This window comes from Saccopteryx leptura, chromosome 3, assembly GCF_036850995.1.
Source record: "Saccopteryx leptura isolate mSacLep1 chromosome 3, mSacLep1_pri_phased_curated, whole genome shotgun sequence".
Lineage (NCBI taxonomy): Eukaryota > Metazoa > Chordata > Mammalia > Chiroptera > Emballonuridae > Saccopteryx > Saccopteryx leptura.
The window spans coordinates 73,758,280-73,781,877 of NC_089505.1; the positions used below are offsets into that span (position 1 = coordinate 73,758,280).

The following is a 23,598-nucleotide window of genomic DNA, read 5'->3' on the forward strand; positions in this document are numbered from 1 at the left end:
GAACACGTAAAAATAGCTCATTTAAATTTAAATAGAATGGAATTTAGATTCTAAAGACTTGCTAATTTATTTTGTGTTTGGTGGAGTATGTTTTGTGTTTTCTTCAAAGCTGAGAGCCAAATAGCAACTTGGGTATTAGGATTAATCAGATTTACATGTATACTTATATTTCTGTACTGTAATTTGTCTTGTTTCTGTGTAAAACTGTACTTGGCTCTGTGAAAGAAAGGAATTGAGAAAAATTAAGCAGGGCCCTGATAAATCATTTCAAGAATTTGTCTGGACCTGCTTCAGACAGATGGAATAGTATAAAAGTGATAATTCTGCTAGTCAGAACACATCCTGCAAAAGGGGCCCTGAGGAAATCAGGAATTTGGCTCCTCTGATGCCCTGAAATGGAGTTAAGTATACAAAGGAATAAATTCAAAGGACTCTTAGGTACAGAAGCTGATATACCTATTATTGCTGAGCATCATTGGCTTTCTTCTTGGTTCACTTATGTAGCAGTCACTGAGCTGCCAGGCTGAGGGTAAAGAAAATTTCCTTAACAAAGCTCTAGGTTTTTTTTTGTTTTGTATTTTTCTGAAACTGGAAAAGGGGAGACAGTCAGACAAACTCTCGCATGCGCCCAACTGGGATTCACCCGGCACGCCTACCAGGGGGGTGATGCTCTGCCCATCCGGGGCATTGCTCTGTCATAACCAGAGTCACTCCAGCGCCTGGGGCAGAGGCCAAGGAGCCATCCCCAGCACCTGGGCCATCTTTGTTCCAATGGAGCCTCGACTGTGGGAGGGGAAGAGAGAGACAGAGAGGAAGGAGAGGTGGAGGGGTGGAGAAGCAGATGGGCGCCTCTCCTGTGTGCCCTGGCCAGGAATCGAACCCGGGACTTCCGCACGCCAGGCCGACGCTCTACCACTGAGCCAACTGGCAAGGGCCACAAAGCTCTAAGTTTTTTACAACAGGAAGAGTGAGGTCATAATAAATTTTTCATCCTTATGTGCAATCTAGATTGTCTGTTAATCGCTGGGATATAAATGTTTTTAAAAATATGGGAGATTTACTTGTAAAAGTATTTGCTACATTTTGCCAGACTTTTGGAATTGACCTGAAGACAGGTATTCCTTATACTCCTCAGGGTCAAGGCATTGTAGAGCATACCCATCAAATGCTTAAAGGTCAATTAAAAAAAGAAAAAAGAGAGTCATGACCTGCACCTCCTGCAAATCTTCTGTATCACACTCTTTTTATTTAAAATTTTTTTTATTACTGATCTACATGGCCATTCAGTGGCCTAGAGACTCTAGAATTAAATGAAGATAGTCTTCCCTGAAGTGCAATGGAAGGACCCGCTCACAGAAATCTAGAAAGGACCAGACCCTTTTCTTCTATGGGGCCAAAGATGTGTTTTTTCTAGGTCTGCTGAGGCTCCTCAGTGGGTTCTTGAACATTTGGTAGGACCATGAGCCAGGAGGAGAGACTCACCGTACAAGAGCAACTGCCTAAAACTTTCTTTACTCTGCTCTCATCCCTTTCTCGTGAGCCTGTGCCACATATAAAATATTCTTAGCACTCTCCAAACCTCCTCCTCCTGCAAATTTTTACCCCCTTCACTCAATCCAGCTGATCATGCTGTCCCACCATGACTTTTAAAGTCTATAAAAACCGAGAGTAACAGAAGGCAGACAGAGCACAAAAAGATCAGGCAATATACCACCCCTTGACAGATGCCCTTAAAGGCTCCAATGCCCCTAAGGGGCCTCATTAGTCTTCATCGGAGACCTGCATCAAGGGTGAAAATGAAGACCATTGGGCTAAAACCTGTATGGATTCTCTGACTCTGCCAGGGCTCTCCCCACGCTGTGGGAACAAGGGACACTGGAGGGTAGACTGACTCCTCACTCCCACAAAAGAGGGCTCAGTCTCTACAGCCCTAGGTAGGCCACCTGTGACTTAACCTTGCCCAGTCTGCTGTTCATAAACCCTGAAAACTGAAGGTGCACAGGGCCATTGGCCCCATTTCATATAACCATTGAAGAGCCAAGGGCAATCATTCTAGATTAGGTTGATCTAAGGCAATCTCATTTCTTATAGACACAGGGGCCACTTCCTTTGCCTTGCCTGAATATTCAGGTCTTGTTCATCCCCTGAAGATCTCTGTTGTGGGTGTTGATGATCTTATTTTCCTCGATTTCCAGGGGTCCACTGCCTTGTATATTATACATAATATCTCCATTACACACTTTTTACTCCTCCTGCCTTGGTGGCCCATGTCTATTTTAGGCCGAGACCTAGTCTTTAAATTCAGGTATTTCTCTCTCCTTTCACCTCACATTCTCAAAATCGGCCTTGCTGCTCTTCTTGGCCAGCCAGATTTGGCCAATTCTGTTACAAATTTACCTCTACCACCTACCATAGTGAATCACTACCTCATGGCTGAAAAACTCCTCATTTTATCTCTATAGGTTAAAGAAATGATAAGTTTCATCTTTACATATTCCCGAAAATGGCTCTTTCAGTCTACCTGAATCATCACCAGAAATTCATAATTAACATTAAGCTTAAGACAACAGCTTAATGTGCTGGTAGCACATTAAGTGGTCATTGGGTCTTGGAGACTAGCTACAGAGTATGGAAATGTGACAACAGTTTTAGTGCTATGTGGACTTTTCCTGAGTGTGACTCCTGCTCCTTGTGACAGTTCTCAATGGGACTGAACTGCTGTTGAGTTGCATCTACAGGGAATGTGCAATGGTAATGGTGGCAGCATAGACTTGCTTAATATATTAAGGATATTCAAAAGAGCAGACTCTATTATACATCCTGCTTTATAGGCTAAAAATAAGAATTTGCTTAATAATTAAAAATACTTTAGTCCCTTCAATGTATTAAGATACTTCTTTTGGTATTTGTTAGAATTGAGTGTATTAATCTTGTGGCTTTTTGTATTTTTCAAGTCTGCCTTCAAATCAGAACATGGGAAGCCAGATGAGTGTATATTACAGCACACAAATTCATGTTAAAAAATAAAAAGTGGGGCCTGACAAGGTGGCGGCGCAGTGGATAGAGCGTCCGAATGGGATGCGGAGGACCCAGGTATGAGACCTCAAATCGCCAGCTTGAGTGCGAGCTCGTCGGGTTTGGGCAAGGCTCACCAGCTTGAACCCAAGGCTTCTGGATTGAGCAAAAGGTCACTCGGTCTGCTGTAGCCCTCCTGGTCAAGGCATATATGAGAAATCAATCAATGAACAACTAAGGAACTGCAATGAAAAATTGATGTTTCTCATTTCTCTCCATTCCTGTCTGTCTGTCCCTCTAACTGACTCTTTGGGTCTCCGCCACAAAAAAATAAATAAATAAAAAGGGGGGCCTGACCAGGTGGTTGCTCAGTGGGTACAGCATAAAAATTTAATCCAGAAGAAAAATCAAAGGAGATCCACAAGTAAGTCAGGACATAGATAAAAAAGTAATAATAAGTTTAAAAAAACACTCCTTAAAAAGAAAAGCTCTACACCACATGGATTGATTAACTTTATAATTCTAGCAACACTTAAAGAAAATTAACACACCTGGGCCCAAGAGCTGGGTTGTTGAGATCATCAACCCGAAGCACAAAGGTTGTCAGATCAATCTCCCGTCAAGATACATACGGTAACATATCAACATTCCTGTCTTACTCTCCCTCCCTTACTTTCTCATTAAATTAATATACTTTAAAAAATAAAGATAATGACACTTACTCCATGAACATGTGTTGTTGTGAGTTGGTGGTGCAGAGAGAAAGATCAGCAGACAAAATCATCATGGACTAGCAAAGGACCACTGCTCGCTCAGGCAAATGGCCCCGAGTTTGCACTGTGTCCTATTTTTATTCACAAGACTTCAAAAAGCTTGTTTACTGACAAATTGGCATAATATCAAGCGTAAATTTTACTTAAAGATACATGGAGTACACCTGCATGGTAGCTTAATAACAATATAATATCAAAAGGCATTAATTGCTATTGCTTCTATGGTTTCCACAACATTGCTCTCCTTATCTTAAGGAATAACCTTGGAAGGTACAGAAATCTTATGAGAATGTTTTACTGAGAAAAAGCCCACCAACTGCCTTCAGTCACATAGACCTGTTTCAGTGACCCACCTTCAAGTCACAAAACAATTCTCTTGGTAAAACATTCTCTTCTTGTTGGCCGTGTTCCCATCCAAGACCATGCAATGGGTTTTTCCACTACATTTTCCCTTTTTTGTTTATGCTGAATGTTATGAAGCAGTACAGAAAACACAGCCTTCTGTCGTTCATCCCTTATTTGTCTTGGTTGATTCGTTGACAGACTACATATAAAAGAAAACATAGAATTAACACTATTATAAAAAATCTCACAAGGCCCTGGCCGGTTGGCTCAGCGGTAGAGCGTCGGCCTAGCGTGCGGAGGACCCGGGTTTGATTCCCGGCCAGGGCACACAGGAGAAGCGCCCATTTGCTTCTCCACCCCTCCACCGCACTTTCCTCTCTGTCTCTCTCTTCCCCTCCCGCAGCCAAGGCTCCATTGGAGCAAAGATGGCCCGGGCGCTGGGGATGGCTCTGTGGCCTCTGCCCCAGGCGCTAGAGTGGCTCTGGTCGCAATATGGCGATGCCCAGGACGGGCAGAGCATCGCTGCCTGGTGGGCAGAGCGTCGACCCATGGTGGGCGTGCCGGGTGGATCCCGGTCGGGCGCATGCGGGAGTCTGACTGTTTCTCCCCGTTTCCAGATTCAGAAAAATGAAAAAAAAAAAAAAAAAAATCTCAGTGAATCCTAATAATCCTTTAATATATTCAATAGGATATAATTGTGATAAATTATCCATTAATCTCTTCAATATAGGTTGACATGTTAGAATTTCTAATTTTCTTTGAAAAGCTTTCTGAATATGTCTTTGTAATTTAACGATTTTTTAAGTTACATTATCATGATTTAACAAATGCTTTTTAACATTTTCCTAATGGAAATAAGTATGATTTTAAGAAATAGGGGTAACACAAAAAGTAGTTACATTCTAATCACATCTTAGCTTAATTTGTCTTTCCAGGCTAACAATTTGATCTCTTAACATAATTATAGTCTGTTCTAAATTGTTAACTTTAGTATTAATGATACTATTTATACGTTATTGAGCAGTTCACATTTGTTGAGAATCTTCAAGCCATTTTTACACAAAGTCCACATTCTATATTTTCATGTAATGCAACTCCAGTTGCGGTGGTTACATCTAATAGTCCTATAATGATGGCGATGATCAGTCCAACCAGTCTCTTGGTTCAATTTAAGGACTTAATAAGATGTTGTAACAGCATCATGGAAGGGGAACCCTGCTACATCCAATGCATCTGTACTGGAATCTAGACTCCTGTTCAGGTTCTAAAAATATAAATACTTTGACTATTTTTATAAAAAGAATAGAAGAATTAATACATGTATAAAAAGTACACTTATTGCAAGTTATTGAATAATTTTCAGCTATCTATCTTATTTGGTTTCACCTATAATAAACATATAAAGCAATCTAACAAAAGCAGATATAAAATGTGTTTCATTTTTCTTAAAGATTAACATAATATGATTAAAAAGATAATTTCTCCAGCCTGACCTGTGGTGGCGCAGTGGATAAAGCGTCGACCTGGAAATGCTGAGGTTGCCGGTTCAAAACCCTGGGCTTGCCTGGTCAAGGCACATATGGGAGTTGATGCTTCCAGCTCCTCCCCCCTTCTCTCTCTGTCTCTCCCTCTCCTCTCTAAAGATGAATAAAAAAAAATAATAATTTCTCCAGATTTTTCCTTTCTATACTCACATTGTTTAAGTGCCATGGCTACTTTCCACAATTGATATTGTATAGGACCAAATTTTATATATGAAGCTCGAGGTGACATCCCTCCTCTATGCCATATGATAGTATGATTACCTTGACCACCAGCTGTAATTAAACCATTGTTTTTATGCCACATTAAATCAGTACCCTGCCCTTTAACTCGGGCGGAGCTATGAGGGCTTTAATCTATGACATTTTATGTACAGATGTATTACTTTTAAATCGATATCCTTGTAACAAATGTGGTGTTTTTTTTTTATTTCCTTTACTGTTATCTTTGACAATAGAGAGCCAAGCTTAAGCTTCTATGTTTAAACAATGTGGCTCATGTCCTATACATATAGGTAATTCCTCAACTCCTGTTGTATGATTTTCTAATTTTCCGCCTTCTTCCGGAGGTGCTAAGGAACGTCTATCATTAAAAGGTCCTAGAAGCAAATTAGAGTCATTAACAAAAATAGAAAAGGCACTATTTTCCTATACCTCTACTTAATGGAGTATTAAGGACATATGCCTAATAACTAAAATTTTCAGCTCGACTTATCGGAATTTTTACCAAAGCAATCATTGCTAAAAACAGGTTAGTAGCATTTTCTTCTTTTTTAGTAGTTCGTAGCTTTTTTTTTTCTACCATTAAAGGTCAGCTTTTTAAGGTGAACCTAACTTGGTATTTTAGCCTTTTCAATACCAAGCAGCAGCACCTTTAAGATTCTTCTTTTGAAATTCATTTATTCCATCCCAGTAATGGGCAGATATGAAAAGAATCAATTGTTCTTATTCATGTTGTTAAATTCTGTGAGCAGGACTCCAAATGATTTCACCGGATTCTGCAATGACACAAGCAAACCCTCTTCCTCGATGTTGTACTACACTAGGTACCTATGGATCCAACTCACTTTTATAATGTATAGGTTGATTAATCTTACAATTGTTATTTTTTGTCTAATGTCTGTCTGAAGCAAATTATTTTCTCCTGTATTTAAGAAATTTAAAGTAAATAAAGCTTTGTGTAACATAATTCTAGAGGATAATCTCTTTTCTTCTCCCCCCTTTTGTTTAAGTAACATTTTTAAGAGTGCAATTACTGCATTCAATAATTGCTTGTTCTTGTGGGTTATATGGAATTCTAGTAGTATGTTTAATATTCTAAAATGCTAAGAATTGTTGAAATTAAGTAGATATATAGGCAGGATTATTGTCAGTTATAATTGCTTTGGGAATGCCTATAACATTAAAAGTTTTAATAAGATGTTGATGGCCCTGGCCGGTTGGCTCAGCGGTAGAGTGTTGGCTTGGCGTGTGGGGGACCCGGGTTCGATTCCCGGCCAGGGAAAAGGATAATTGTGTCATTCAACATCCTTTTTTTTTTTTTTTTTGTATTTTTCTGAAGCTGGAAACGGGGAGAGACAGACAGACTCCCACATGCGCCCGACCGGGATCCACCCGGCACGCCCACCAGGGGCGACGCTCTGCCCACCAGGGGGCAATGCTATGCCCCTCCGGGGCGTCGCTCTGCTGCGACCAGAGCCACTCTAGCGCCTGGGGCAGAGGCCAAGGAGCCATCCCCAGCACCCGGGCCATCTTTGCTCCAATGGAGCCTCGGATGCGGGAGGGGAAGAGAGAGACAGAGAGGAAGGAGGGGGGGGGGTGGAGAAGCAAATGGGCGCTTCTCCTATGTGCCCTGGCTGGGAATCAAACCCGGGTCCCCCGCACGCCAGGACGATGCTCTACCGCTGAGCCAACCGGCCAGGGCCCATAAGATAGTTTTTTAAAAGAAGAAATATAAGTAATGTCTGTTTGCTATACATTATTACTGTGTTGTCCTCTAGGATTCATTTCTTTATAATAAAGGAGTATTTATAATACTATAATGAGGTCAGTTTCTAACAATATTCCAAGCTTCTTGCCAGGTTATTTTAAAGTTTTGCATAAAATCTTTTTTATTTGTATGAATCTTTGTATAAAACTGAGTAGCTATTTTTATTGATCTAATGAGTAATTGACTAACTTCATTATCTGTAGTAGACATAGGTCCTGGTAAAGCTGTATGAGAATGAATGTGAGTTATATAGACAGGTGAATTTCATTTTTATAATAAAAGTTGTAATTTTTGAAACAATTTGTTCAATCTAGAACTATCATTTGAAATATTAACAGTTTTTATAAGTTTAACTCTATGTTTTGTGTTTTAATTTTTTTAAATTTATTTATTCATTTTAGAGAGGAGAGAGAGAGAGAGAGAAGAGACAAAGAGAGAGAAGGGGGGAGGAGCTGGAAGCATCAACTCCCATATGTACCTTGACCAGGCAAACCCAGGGTTTCGAACCGGCGACCTCAGCATTTCCAGGTTGACGCTTTATCCACTGCGCCACCACAGGTCAGGCTAACTCTATGTTTTACATATTGTAAATCAGTAACAATGTTAATAGAACAGGATGTTTGAATTTTGTCTTCAGCTATAATTCAACTATACTGATTTAAGGTTTCAGAAGCATTTTTAAGGATGACTGAAAGTTCAGTATTATTTTTACAAGCTATTAATATGTCATTCATATAATGGATTATTAAAGGTTGAGGATATTTCTGATGAATATTTTTAAAGGTTGATATACATAATGTTGATACAGTGTCGGGCTATTCAACATTGCTTATGGAAGTAATATAAACTTAGTAAGAATTGTTAGTTCAACTTATTGTTATAGACACAACAGCTAGCATTGCTAGAAATAGAGTCAAAGATTTTTTTGAAGTCTTAGTCTTAATTAAAACATTTTTTGCCTTGTGGGTAAGTTTACTTAATTGTCAAATTTCCATTTCTTCTATTTCTGATTTATACCAAGGCTTCAATTTTCTGGAAGGTATTTACTGGTCTCCCGTATTTGTAGAGATAAGAGCAAATTCTCACCCCTACATTTTGTCTACATTGTTGTTGTAAATTAAGAAACTGTCTATTTAAAGTTCATTTTGTGTAATATTAATAAGAGGGTTAGCATTAGCATTTTGATTAGCTTGAATAATGTCATAAATTGTAACTCTTTCACTTTTGAAAGAATAATTTGAGCTACCATTTCTAAATTTGTTGAAATAAAACGTACAGAGTCCATAAAAGAGGATAGCAGTTTCTGCGTATAAAGACAGTTTTATACTGGGAGGAAGTCATTTGTAACTTTTTAAGAGCTTTGACAGAAATTTGGTCATAGTGAGTATAAAAAATTTCTTGTCAGAAAGTTTAGAGTGTAATTTAAAAAGTTGCTCTTTTAATTATTTATAATTTTTTTTTATTAGAGACAAAATGACCCTTGTTATCTTCCCTATTGTAAAAGAAATCTTAGAGCTTTGTTAGGGACTTTCCTAAGCTATGCAGCTTAGTGACTACTGTCTAAGTGGTCTAAAAAGAAAACTAATGTTGCTTAGTAATAAGAGATGTATTAGTTTCTATATCTAAAAGTCTTTTGTATTGTTAAGTCTATTATAGGGCATTAGAGGAACTAAATTCCTGCTTTCCTCAGTGCCTCCTTTTTCAGGATGTGGCCTTCCAAGCAGCCAACTGTCTGAAGCAGCTTGAGATAAATTCTTAAAATGACTTAATTTTACTTAATTCCTTAGTTTTACAAATATGAACATATTTAACACACAACAAGACAATTTTCAACACAGAAACACAAGAATAACATATAATTTTAATTAATCCTAATACTTGAATTCTTATTTGATTTCAAACTTTGAATATACCTTACAATGTATTAACAAAATTAGACAGTCTTAAGGATCAATATTATATTCAATTTAAATTTAAATTAGCGCTCCTTATAATTTCTAATTTTATAGCAAAAAATATATGGATGAAACTATTTTTTTCAATATGAAGGCCGGCATTTTTAATCTTTGTATGTAAACAATTCAGTCCTTAAAAATCACATTTTAGACAACATCAAACAAAAACTAAAGAGAAATTAAAATCAGACAAACCAGACCTGAGAAACCAAAAATAAACCCGGGATTTCAGAGCACAGTCAGACTAGAAAGATGCCTGCCTGATTTTACTCAGGGCATTTTCTGACAGAGGGACTGATGATGAATGAGACTAAAGAAAATTTCCCCAAGAAAATTTACTTGGCAGCTGCTGGGATATTTTCTCTAGTCAGATTCAACACATGTCCCCTGCCTCAGTTTCCAGGCAAAGAATAAGAAAGAAACAAAATGATAGCTCAGAGGATTGTAGCTAAAACACCAAATAAAATCAGTATTTATTTATTATTACAAAGACTAGAGAATTCTAAGGACTTCATGATTCTTCTAAATGTCCTAATTCTAATTGAATTTATATCAAATGATGTAAAGCTGCAAGCTTTTCTTCCTTGTCTCCAACTCCAGTGCTTTGCATCCAGGCTTTAAGACAAGCGATCTAATCTGAGCTATAACAGCATCCGTATAACCAGTTTGTTGTCACACAGCTGCATTAGCATCAACGTCGATGAGCATTTCAAGAGTAGCTCCCGGGGGATTATTTCTGGGGTTCATGCAAAATATTAGAAGAGCCTCCTCTTTCCATCAAGATTTGAATTGTACATATTTTTCTGGTCCCAAAACCATACTAGCAAGTAAATCCCAATCCAAAGGAATCATTAAATAATCATTACAATAGGAAGAGATAAGACCTAGAACATAAGGGGATTGAGGTCCATACATAGCAACAGATTCTTTGAATAGCTTTAAGAAAGTAAATTCAATTTGGTCAAATTGGATGTTATGCCCTCCCCCAGGATCTGGAGCATTAAGAGGAAAAGGCTGTCGAATAATTGGAAAAATAGATGCAGAAAAATTACTAGAATTAGATTCTAAATCATCATGATGCACAAGCACCTGTTGCATTTCAGAAATTTCAGGGAATTCAAAAATCCTTCCCCTGCCAGTACCAATTAATTCTTGACCTTCAATTGGAGGAGCCATCACCTCACATATATCTTGCTTTTGAACAGGATAAGTAGTATACTGATTTCCAATATCCTGTTGTTCCAGTGTAAGTTGTAATTTATTTAATAAATGTTTTAGACAGGCAACATCATCCATAGGGGCTCCCTCATTTTTTAAGAAAGAGGGAAGAAAGCCTGTGGATGGCTGAATTTCATTAACATTATCAGTAACTTCAGAAGCAGAGACAGTATTGTCCAAATCATCATTCTATTCATTCCGTGCTGAATCAAATTCTTCAGGCTCATTAAAAATAAGCTCACTCAAGTCTTTGACAGAATCTCCATCTGATTGCAAAGGACCAAGAGCTGTAGCAATAAAATTATAAGCAGTCCGCATTTCAGCATCAAGTGGATCTCCATGCTGATGAGCACGGCATAAAGATTTTCCTACTTGTTGCCAAACCTTCAAATTCAACAGATTACTATGCTGAGGAGTATACCAATAACAATGTTTCTGAATAACATTTAAAAGATGTAGCAAAACCTTGTCTTTTATCTGAAACCCAGACCCTTTTAAAAGGGATTTTAAAACTAGTACATAATTGTCCAATAATGAATGGGAATTTCCCATGACTTTGCTAGTTTTCCCAAAAGTTTCGCAAACACAGCGCATCCAACTTACCGTTTCCTCCTGTTCCTAATTTCTTCTTAAGGCCCCACGTTGGGCGTCAAATGTTGTGAGTTCGAGGCACAGAGAGGAAGATCAGCAGATGAAATCATCAAGGACGAGCAAAGGACCACTGCTTGCTCAGGCAAATGGCCCCGAGTTTGCACTGTGTCCTATTTTTATTCACAAGACTTCACAAAGCTTGCTTCCTGAGAAATTGGCATAACATCAAGCGTAACTTTTACTTAAAGATACATGGAGTACACCTGCATGGTAGCTTAATAACAACATAACATCAAAAGGTATTAATTGCTATTGCTTCTATGGTTTCCACAACATTCCTCTCTTTATCTCAAGGGATAACCTTGGAAGAAACAGAAATCTTATGAAAATGTTTTACTGAGAAAAGAGCCCAGCAACTGCCTTCAGTCACATAGACCTGTTTCAGTGACCCACCTTCAAGTCACAAAACAATTCTCTTGGCAAAACATTCTTTTCTTGTTGGCTGTGTTCCTATCCAAGGCCATGCAATGGGTTATTCCACTACATGTGCCTCTCTTTGTCTCTGTCACACACAAAAAAAGAAAATAAAAATTAAAAAATTATAGCCCTGGCCGGTTGGCTCAGCGGTAGAGCGTCGGCCTAGCGTGCGGAGGACCCGGGTTCGATTCCCGGCCAGGGCACACAGGAGAAGCGTCCATTTGCTTCTCCACCCCTCCGCCGCACTTTCCTCTCTGTCTCTCTCTTCCCCTCCCGCAGCCAAGGCTCCAGTGGGGCAAAGATGGCCTGGGCGCTGGGGATGGCTCTGTGGCCTCTGCCTCAGGTGCTAGAGTGGCTCTGGTCGCAACATGGCGACGCCCAGGATGGGCAGAGCATTGCCCTCTGGTGGGCAGAGCGTCGCCCCATGGTGGGCGTGCCGGGTGGATTCCGGTCGGGCGCATGCGGGAGTCTGTCTGACTGTCTCTCCCTGTTTCCAGCTTCAGAAAAATGGGAAAAAAAAAATGCCCTGGAAGAGTGACTCATTGGATAGTGACTCATTGGTCCCTGTGCATCAAGGTTGCATTGAGATCCCTGGTTAGGGCACCCACATGATAAAATTAGTGAGTACGTTACTGAATAGAACAATTAAATGAAATACTGAATTGAACCTTCACTCTCTCTTGTTGAGTCCCTCAAATGAATGGAAATTTTTCTTTCTGTTCATTTTAAATTTTTTTTTGAGAGAGAATGGAAAGTACCAGTAGCAAGAAGCATCAACTAGGAGCAGTAGCTTCTCACATATGCCTTCACTGGGCAACCCCAGGTTTCAAACCAGATACCTAAGCATCCAGATCAATGCTTTATGCATAGCACCACCACAGGGCAGGCTGAAAAAATTTTTTTTTAAAGAATTGAAATAGTTAGGAAACAGCCTACAAAACACAATGAAAACCTGTTCTCTGAATCAAGTTGACACAGGGTCAGGTCTATCTAGATTTTACTGCATAAATGGTCATCACATTGTAGTCACACACACATTACTATTCTCCCATTCACTTGATTTTTTTTTTTCCTTGAAAGAGACACAGACAGGGACATGCAGATAAGAAGGAACATAGATGAGAAATATCAATTCTTCGATGCAGCACCTTTGTCATTCATTGATTCTTTTCTCATATATACAAATGTACCTTGATTGGAGTGGCCTCTAGCTGAGGAAGTGCCCCTTACTCAAGCCAGCATGCTTGGGATCAAACCAGTGCGCCTGTGCTCAATCCATCACCCTTGGGGATTCAAACCATGGTCCTCTGTGTTCAAAGCCGACGGTCAATCCCCTGTGCCACCACGTGCTGAAGTTCTTACATTCACTCCAAAAATTATTATGATAGTGTAAAAAAACCCACAACTGTAAAATATACTTAAAATACCATTTCAACTACAAAAAAATATAAAACTTATAAGCATGCATTTAAGCATATACATAAAAATAAACTAAAAAAGTGATATCAGAGGGACCGTCCCTAGAAATATTTTTGGATAATATCATTTATTATCAGTTTTACTCTCATGTATCTCACCATCTGTGGGACAAAAAAAATATATCCATTGTATTTCCATTGTGTTTATTAGAAAACTCTGAATTACACTGGAGAAAGAGGGCTGACCAGTGAGGCTACTTAATTAGAGGTCAGCAGAGGAGAGAAATGGAGAAAAAAAATAGAGTGAAACAGACTCAAAGAGGTGGAACTCTTAAAATTCATAAATACAGATACATGGACTAATGGACCAGCTACATTCTGTGAGACAATACAGTGCATAAGACAAAAACTAACAGCCAGGACGGGCTGTATATAACTAGTATACAAAAGTTGCAATGAGCAATCTAAAATACTAAGGAAAATGGTGCTATTTATCATAGCTTTGAAAAAAATAAAATACACAGGAATTAAAAACAGTCAACAAGATGAATGACATACAGACCAGAAACAAGACATTGCAAAAATAAATATAAGATTTAAATTAACAGAAAGCCATCCCTTAAGCTTGATAAGGTGGTGCCACAGGGGACAGAGCATCGGACTGGGATGCTGAGGATGCAGGATAAAAACCCAGAGGTTGCCACCTTGAGTGCGGGGTTGCAGGCTTGATCATGGGATTATAGACATGACCCCATGATCAATGGCTTGAAGCCAAAGGTCAGTGGCTTGAAAAAGGGGTCACTCACTCTGCTGTCATGCCCCTGTACCCTCGCCAAGGCACACATGAGAAGGCAATCAATTAACAACTAGAGTGCTGCAACAAAGAAATGATGCTTTCCATTTCTCTCCCTCCCTGTCTCTCTGTCTCTATCAGCCCCTCTCTATGTGAAAATGAAGAAAACAGGCATCCCTTAATAATGGTTAGTAAATGAGTTACTATTGTTGAAATGTACAGGTTACTCAAGCATTCTACAGACAGGATGAAATCTATACCAAAATTCCAAAAGGATTTTTGGCACAAACAGAAACAAAAAACAAAACCCAGTGTAGAATTAGTACAAAATCAAGCTGAAGGGACCCAGGGGAGGGAAAACAGTCAAAAAAGCAGAAGTGGACATTTTGGATTTTTTAGATGGAAATGCACATAATAAAGCTCTGTCATACCACATGATTTTTGACAAGAAAAACTTCATAGAGAGAGGCCAGACTCTATAACAAATGGGTGTGTGGGGAGGGAAGGGGAAATAAATATTTTTATTCAAACGAATGCAGCTGGAACCTTATTACCTGCACAAAACAGCAACTTCAGTGTGTTAGAGGATACAGTGTGCAGGGTGAAAAATGCAGCCTTCGAGAACTGGAAGTGGTAAAAACTATGTAAGGAATCTTGAATTCTCAGACAGTGGGTATATTTTGCAAATGGTTGATGTAATGAAACACCTTCTACCACAAATATTTGTCTGTGAACTATCAGCTCAATTCCAAATTATTTTGATTTTCAACTCAATAATCACTGATGTAGCTTCAAATGTATTACAAAAGCAGAATTTCCCCTAATTGGTCCCTTTTCCAGAACTGATCAGGTATTTGTGCACATCAGTCCATGACCTCTATGTGCTTTTTTCCCTCTTGGTCATGGGCGTGGTGAGTGTGGTGAGCAACGTGTACACACTGGTGGTCACGTGCCGCTTCCTGCGCACCTCAGCCTCCATGTACGTCTATGTTGTCAACCTTGTGCTGGCCGACCTGCTCTACCTGCTCAGCATCCCTTTCATTGTGACCACCTACATCATCAAGGAGTGGCACTTTGGAGACGTGGGCTGCCATGTCCTCTTTAGCCTGGACTTCCTGACCATGCATGCCAGCATCTTCACCCTGACCGTCATGAGCAGTGAGCACTATGCTGCAGTGCTGAGGCTGCTGGACACCACACAGTTCTCTAAGGGCTACCACAAGGTCCTGATGTTTGGCACATGGCTGCTGTCACTGCTGCTGGCTCTGCCCTTGATTCTGGCTATGCGGCTGGTAAACAGGGAACATGAGAGCCTCTGCCTGCCAGCTTGGTGCCAGAGCACCCACCATGTCTACCTAATGCTCTTTGAGACCAGCATTTTGGGGCCTGGTGTGGTCACAGGGCTGCTCTACATGCACCTGGCCTGGGCCAACTGGCTGTGGCAGCAAGCCTCCTTTCCACAGATGCAGCGGCTGCCCAACCCCAGAGTGCTGTACCTCATTCTGGGCATTGCGCTGCTCTTCCGGGCATGATTCATGCCCTTCTGCATATGGCAGCTGCTGGTCCAGTACCTTGGTGCTCAGCCGCTCACACCCCACAGCTCACGTATTGCCAACTACCTGACCACTTGTCTCACCTACGGCAACAGCTGCATCGACCCCTTTCTCTACATCCTGTTCACCAAAAACCACCGTGAGTTCCGGGGACGCTCACCCTATGAAAGGAGCGCCAGTGGGCCGGTGAGCACCCAAGACTTCTGGCAGTGCCCCACACACTCCCAGCATGCCTTTGGCTGCCTGCTGTCCTCCAGCAGCCAGCACGTCACTGAGCACTTCAGCCTGTCCCAGGAGGCCCTGGGGTGTCTGTCCCTGAGTGTCCCAGCCTCCAGGTGGGTGCTGGAGTGAGTTGGCCATAGCTGGAGACTTGCAGGGAGGCCCCATAGTAAAAGCCACTTCCTGAACCCCTCCAAACCCTCCACTGACTCTGCTGACAGCTCTCTTCCTCCTTCCTCTTCCAGAAAGTTCCTTTCTATCCCATTTGTGGGGCAGCTGAGTTGCCATCCCCATTGCTCATTTCAGCTCTGTCAGCCCAGAACCTCCCCTCCCTTACTACCAAAACTCAAGAAGAAAAAAAGGTGAGTTAAGTAACACTCCTTCCTTATGTACTTACAGGGTCAGCAGATTACTCTGCAGGCTGTTGAAAAGACTGTTTGAGAGGCACTTCCGACACTGCCAGGAGATGGAGTACTTCCCTCAGTCTGGGTAAAGAACTACACCACCCAAGGACTGACTCCCACGTGGATTGGACCACACACTGTGATCCTAGCCACTCCCATTGCTGCTAAGGTAGAAGGCATGCCTGCCTGGGTCCACCACAGCTGTTTGAAGCCTGCAGTCCCAGCAAAGACACCCTCATGGACAGTGGAGACTGACCCCACCAACCCCTGTAAGTTTACCCTTAGAATGACTGCATACCCTGCTCCAGCCACAAACCGGAAGCTAGCTGATCTATGCAAGCTAATGGAAGAAGAAATTCACTAAGAACCTCCTTTTAATTAGACTTTGAGGAGGGACAGAAACTGAAGTAAAAGAAAAGCCAGAACAAGTTGTCTTAAGGGTTGATCCATGTACTGCTGTGAGTCATACAGAAGGGAGATATAAGTCCCTTCGATAGAAGAGAGCTACAAGGTAAATGGAAATATATATGTGCTTATACTTAACCTATAAATACTAGCTACTTAGAGGGAGGACACCTCCAAAAGAAAGTATACTTTAAAGAAAAATCACTTATTGCCAACTTAGTTGTCACTAAAGGTTAAGATTTTTTAAAATTAGCAGTTCTGACTAGAAAGGAATTGTACAGTTTTAATAATAAAAGGTATAAAGTAAGGAATACTTTTGAAAGACAAAAGAAAAAAGTAAGTTGTTATAAAAGGTGGTTAATTTTATGTAAGTTGCAGGTTTGTACAGGTTGTAAGAAATTAATCAATAGCATTTGTTTCTTCAATAGACTGTATTACTGTTAATGAAAATATCAAGTCTACCTGTTAAATATCTGTTGCATATTATAGCCTGATGTTTCCACTTAGAGGATCTGCAGATCACTAACACTAGCCTTCACTTTAGGCTCCTGCCTACTGAACAGCCTCACACACCTCGTTAAAATGAGTCAAGGATTTGACTCAAGAAATAAAATCAGTGGGGAATGTGATAAGGTGCCAAAGAACTGTAAAAGTTAGTATTGGCAAGGCTATTTTAAAGAGAAAAATCAGGCTTCTTCCCCCTTCCTTTCTGTGCAGAATGGAGGGAGAAGAATGTGGGAGCTTCCTGACTTACAAGGACATACTATGTACTAAGGTAAGAATCCCCCTTATACTAAAAGGCTTAAAAGGCATTTTATGGTTTAGGCCAAGTGTTCACAGAGATTTTGTAAATAAGATTTTTATACTTGTGTCTGATTGACACCAGCTCAAGATGGCCAATCGCATTCCTGCTTAGGAAGGGTTATTTTATTGTAACTGGAGGTTTTTGTACTGGGTTTTGAATGGAAGGAAGGAGACTTGGAGCCCTCTCTTCCTTACATCTGTGAGAGAGAACATAAACAGCCAGCCAGGAATGCGAAAGAGGGAAGAGAGATTTGAGTAGCCCTTTCCTCACCCCTTTCTTTCTCCTTGATGGGCAATTTACAAACGCTTATCCTCTGACGTCAAAATCCCCTCCCTTCCTGAAATTGTGATTGATGTATGTACCTCTAGACAAAAGGATCACAAGACCACTCCCCTTGCTTGAAAAACCTGCATACTGTAACATTTTATATGCTTTCTAATAATCATCCCTCTTGAAATCCTTTATATGTACAAAAATTTGTAAACTAAACAATTGGGGACTAGCTTATTGGGAAACCTAATAAGTTAGTTCCAACATTTTTGGAAGGGTATTTTCATTTGGCCTCTCTCCTCATCCTAAAATAACCATTTAGCTGTGGCAACAGGGATTGGGGGTAGACACTAGAAGATTTGTGAATGTCTTTTGATAAGTAAAACTATATTTATTGCTACTGTGTTGATATGTATAATGCCATATTTTTTTTTTGCTATTGTGTTACCTTGTAAATTTTAATATGTAGGAATGTTTTTTCCTTTCAATAGATCCTATATATGAATGTTGCAAACCTGTTAGTAATTAACTATTGGGTCATGCTTCCCCAACCTGTATGTGATCATGTCTATATAACTAGCCTCAGAGCTATATTTGAGGCTACATGATTAGGGTTACCTATGCCCTATGTAAGTCATATGTAGCCAATTATTAATAAATCTCTTTCTAAAATTTCTTCTTATCCTGCCTTGGTGTCTCTACTTAACCCATGGAATTAAGGTAAGCTACTTTATAACAGGTAGAGTAACTTCAAGAGTGAGGGGCTGGAGGAGGTAATATCTCCAGGCAATAGGGGCTGCAGCCCTGGGCATCTGCTAATATGGGATTTGTGCATCTAGTATGCTCATATTAGGACATCCTGGTCTATGGCCTTGGTCAGTGACTTTTTGGGGAAAAAAAAACACAGCAGCATGAGTTTTTGAAGAATTAGCGGCAGAAGCACATTTTGGCCTGAGGGATTGGACAGAATTTTATCAGTTGAAGGTTAGATGTGTCTTAACACTGCAGCCAATTTTTTCTCTTTTTTTCATGGGGTGTATGTACAGTGATGCTCATGTTAATCTTTTCTAACAGCTTCCTGCTTGTTTCAGGTCTTAGAGCAGCCCCCTCTTTTATTTAACCTGTGTTTCCTAAGTCCTTTCTCTTTTTGATTCTTCCTCTTGCACAAAACTTCTGCACATTAAACAAATCTTTCTAACAATTCAGAAATAACTAGCTTCTAGAACAACTTAGTTTTTTTCTTTCCCTTCAAATAGCACCTCTATACCAGTTAGGTTGGGGTCTAGGGCCCCTTACTAAAAATCCTTTACTCACCAGGTTCAACAGATTTGGGGCCATGACAGTTCCTTAACTCTCCACCTGAGAGAAACTGACTGATCTTCCACCTCCTCTAACCACTCCCACCCACACCCCCCCTTGGGGTAATTTCCTCATTAAGTAATCCCCTTCCCCCACCCCAAAATTCCCAACCAAAATTAATCTTGCTAGCTTTGCTCACTAACCCTATGAAAGTTAAATCTTCAGGCACACAAGGCTGACACCATTTTGGACTCAGCTCATCTGTTCACAGATGCATCAGTATATTTCTTATCCAAAACATTATTCCTGACCTATGGTGATGCTGTGAGTAGGGCATCAACCTAGAATTCTCAGGGCACTGGTTTGAAGCCCCAGCCTTGCCTAGTCAACGCACATATAAGAAGGAACTACAAGTTCATGCTTTCCACTCCTCCCCCTTGCCTTTCTCCCTCTCTTTCTCTCTCATCTCTAAAATAAATAAATAAAATCATGAAAAAAATGCCTAACCAGGCATCATCAGCCTGGGATGCTGAGAATCCAGGTTTCAGTTCCCAAGGTTGCTGCCTTGAGCAAGGTATCAAAACAAGCCATGTACAGTGGCAATATACAGTCTGCCACCCTGAGGGCCGATGAGGCTCTCTATCTTTCAAAGAAACAAAGAAAATTTCCACACTGCCCTGAAGGTAATTTGTCAGTGACCACTGGCAACCGTGGTGATGCATTGGGGGCCGCCATGTTGGGAAACCTGAAGCCCTATATGTATAAGAAAAGTAGCAACACTGGAGCCTGTAGCCTGGGCTGGCTGGAAGGTGGGAAGTTCCTCAAATGGTCTGATTTCTTGGCACTATGATTCTGTGGAAAGCGAGTGTATTTTCAGAAACTGAAGCTTCCAGACCAAAATTAGAAGGGAACCAAATTGTGTTCGATGGTTCCGCAAAAATATTATATGGTCACAGTGGCTTTTATAAAGTTTGTATTTTAAAATAAGAAGTGTTTTTAAAATTTTAGAAAAGGTCAAGAGTTAGGATGTGTATGTAACAGCAGAGAGTGATACACCACAGAGAAGAGGTCACACATCTTGTAAAGAAACACGAACTGCAAACTGCTAGTGAAAATTTTCTAAAAAATATTAAGACCAGAAAAAGATTTTGAGAAATTTGTTCTGAGTGAGGCTAGCCATCACCAACCAGAGAGGAAGAGTGGCCTAGATGATCTAAAGTTTTCATTGGGTCTGAGCCTTGTGAAAAGGCCACTAAAAGTGAGGCCGGTAAAGTGAAGCTCCATTTCTCTGCAGCAATGAAAAAGGCACCACCAGAATTGAGAATCCAAATATATTACAGTCAATTAATTTTTTACCAAGGTACCAAAATAAGCCAATGAGACAAGTCTTTTATCAAAAGATGCTGAGACACTCATCCACTGTTGGTATACAACCATTATGGAAGAAAGTATGGTGGTTTCTCACAAAATTAGAAAGAGAACTACCATATGACCCAGCAATCCCTCTACTGGTGAGGAGCCACTGAGCCACCTTATTCGCAGGTGTTGTAAAGTACCAAAAGTTACAGAATTAATATTAATATTTTAAGAAGCTTAAAGAACATTTATTAATTTGCGTTTAAGTGTGCAAAAAAAATTGAAAATAATTTCTATAGTGTGTGATTGGCATAAAACCAGGATGGCTCTTGGCATTGTATTATAAATGCAAAGGAAAAGAAAACATGGATCCCCAAACATTCCACCACACCTGTGGGGAAAGGGATGAAGGGCTAGCCAAATGGAGGAAGAAAAAAGCCAAAATAAACCTTTTCTTATAGTAATAAGCCATTTGCGGGCATTTGTCCCCATGAAACTACCTCTCCTATATAAATGCATATGGTTAATACGTGTGACTCTGGACAGAGAAATGGCAAATAAACACTAGAAAATATAGGAATGCCTTTTAATATATGAAAAGACATCTTTCTACCATTGTGTTGACTTATAAATTTTGTTTTCTCCAAAATAATGTATGGCTTACAAATTGAACATGGTCCTATCATGTTAAAGGACATATGACTATAACCAATAATGGTAAAGGGCACCGAATTGCAATTTTTACTTTTGTACTTCCCACTTACAAAGTTATAAAAACTAGGTAAAACAAAGGGCCGGCACGCTGTCCCTCAGATTTTTGTTGGAGTTGCCGCCGCTTGGTCAAGCTAGACAATAAAGTTTTGGTGTGAAATCGACAAATTTTGTTTGTGTCTTCAGCGTTTCAAGTCCCTTCGAATTAGGCTTAACACTGGGTATATACCCCCCCAAATCAAAAACATTGATGCGTAAAGACACATGCAGCCTGATTCACAGTGGCCAAGACATGAGAACAACCCCTTGAAAAAAATCCCTTCAATAAAGGATTGAATAAAGAAGATATGGTACATATATACTATGGAATACTACTCAGCCATAAGAAATGACAATGGATCATTGACAACAACATGGATGGACATTGATAACATTATACTGAGTGAAATAAGTAAATCAGAAAAAACTAAGAACTATATGATTCCATACATAGGTGGGACATAAAAATGAGACTCAGAGACATGGACAAGAGTGTGGTGGTTACCAGAGGAGGGGTAGAAAGGAGAAGGAGGGGGTGGGAAGAGGGGAAGGGCACAAAGAAAACCAGATAGAAGGTGATGGAAGACAATTTGACTTTGGGTGATGTTTATGCAACATAATCAAATGTCAAAATAATTTTGAGATGTTTTCTCTGAACATATGTACCCTGACTTATCAATGTCACTCCATTAAAATAAAAAAGGATGCTGGGATAAATGAGAAAACAATGTACTAGGTACAACATCAGCACTGTATTTATTATTATTATTTTTTTTTTTTAGGGAGCGAAGAGGGGAGAGACAAGAACACAGTGCTGCTCCTGTATGTGCCCTGACTGGGGAAATCAAACTGGCAATTTTTGCGCTCCAGGATGATGCTTCAACCAATTGAGCTCTCTAGACAGGGCTTTTTTCTTTAGAGACAGAGAGAGAAAAAACAAATTTAATCAAAACCTATCGGGATAACTAAGCCTGTTAGAGCACCAAGCAGAGGAGCCAGGGTTGTGGGTTTTAATCCTGGTCATAGCACATACAAGCATCCAAAGAATGCAGGTGTTCCCAGAATGTTTATACCTGAATTAATCCTATAAATAAGTATTGTAAATGAGCTTGTTTCACTGCTTTGTTTTCCTGCTAGGATTCTCCTACTCCCTATTCCTCAATCAGTGTTTAAGTTTGTCTTAAAAGATGACCTCAAACTGGATTCTGGGTTGCATAATTTGACTGACTTAGGTCTCCGTGCAGTCGCTAGCTTCAAAAAAAGACTCCTTAATTTGGCTCCTAAATTGTATGGCACAGGTTCTGTTTCTTGCTGTTCTGATACAACAATATATCATATTTTATACATACCATAGTCAAACATATAATATACATATATGTTGTTTTAGATATATGATATGTCTTCAGGACATATATACATATTCAGTATGTGTAAATACAGCTTCAATACAGACTAAACTATATATTAAATTATCAACTCAATGAAAGAACTCAACTATACCAAAATCTTTTCACTTGAAAACACCAAAAATTATATATACCTAATACTGAGAAGGAGAGACAGGAATCTTGGGCAAACAATGTATATAATGAACTAAGTAAGGACACCGGACCACGCCATGGCTCAGTGGATAGAGTGTCAGACTAGGACACAGAGAACCAAAGTTTAAAACCCCAAGGTCAGCGGATTCAGCACAGGGGTCGCTGGCTTGCATGTATGTTCATAGATATGACCCCATGGATCCTAGCTTGTTCCCAAAGGTCACTGGATTAAAAGCCAAGGTCGCTGGCTTTAGCCCAAGGTTGCACAATTGAGGAAGTGGTCACTTGCTCTGATGAAGACCCACATTCAAGACACATATAAGAAAGCAATCAATGAACAATTAAGGTGTCACAACAAGGAATTGATGCTCATCTTTCTCCCTCCCTGTCTGTCTCTTCTGTTTTCCTCTCCGTCTCTGCTTCACACAAAAAAAGTAATTAATGGCATAAATAAACTACATTAAATAGACTTTTTCTGTTTTATAGAATACTATACCACTGGTCAGGATAGCTCGGTTGGTTAGACCATCTTCTGGTACACAAAGGTTGCCAGTTTGATCCCTAACAGGATACATACAAAAATAAGGCCCTCTTTCTTTCTCTTACTCTCTAAACTTTTAAAAATTAAAAAGTATATATAAATATTTTTATGGCATTAAATTAGTAATTTTAGATGAATCATATTTTATGATCCTACCCTCTAAAAACTGGTAACTGTACACACAGTGGCAGGTGAATAATATGAGGAGGCAACAGGAGGGACACAGATATCCATGAAAAACCCACTTTCCTATTTTGTATTGGAGAGTGAAGCCAATGCTTGATATAAAAATGTAAACTCCAAAATAAGAAAGATAACTGAAGTTGTATCTAGAAATTA

General features: G+C 39.8%; 2 protein-coding genes and 1 pseudogene across 1 annotated transcript; 1 reads left to right on the forward strand and 2 right to left on the reverse strand.

Moving 5' to 3' along the window:
• Nucleotides 1-10,795, reverse strand: part of LOC136397134 (vomeronasal type-1 receptor 3-like) — a 28,373-nt pseudogene extending 17,578 nt beyond the window's left edge.
• The window catches only part of LOC136399227 (zinc finger protein 432-like), a 125,945-nt gene that overhangs the window by 46,557 nt on the left and 55,790 nt on the right, over nucleotides 1-23,598 (reverse strand).
• LOC136397135 (urotensin-2 receptor-like) lies at nucleotides 15,019-16,020 on the forward strand. Its single transcript, XM_066371725.1, is given in 1 exon segment — nucleotides 15,019-16,020. A coding segment is annotated over 1 exon segment (1,002 nt).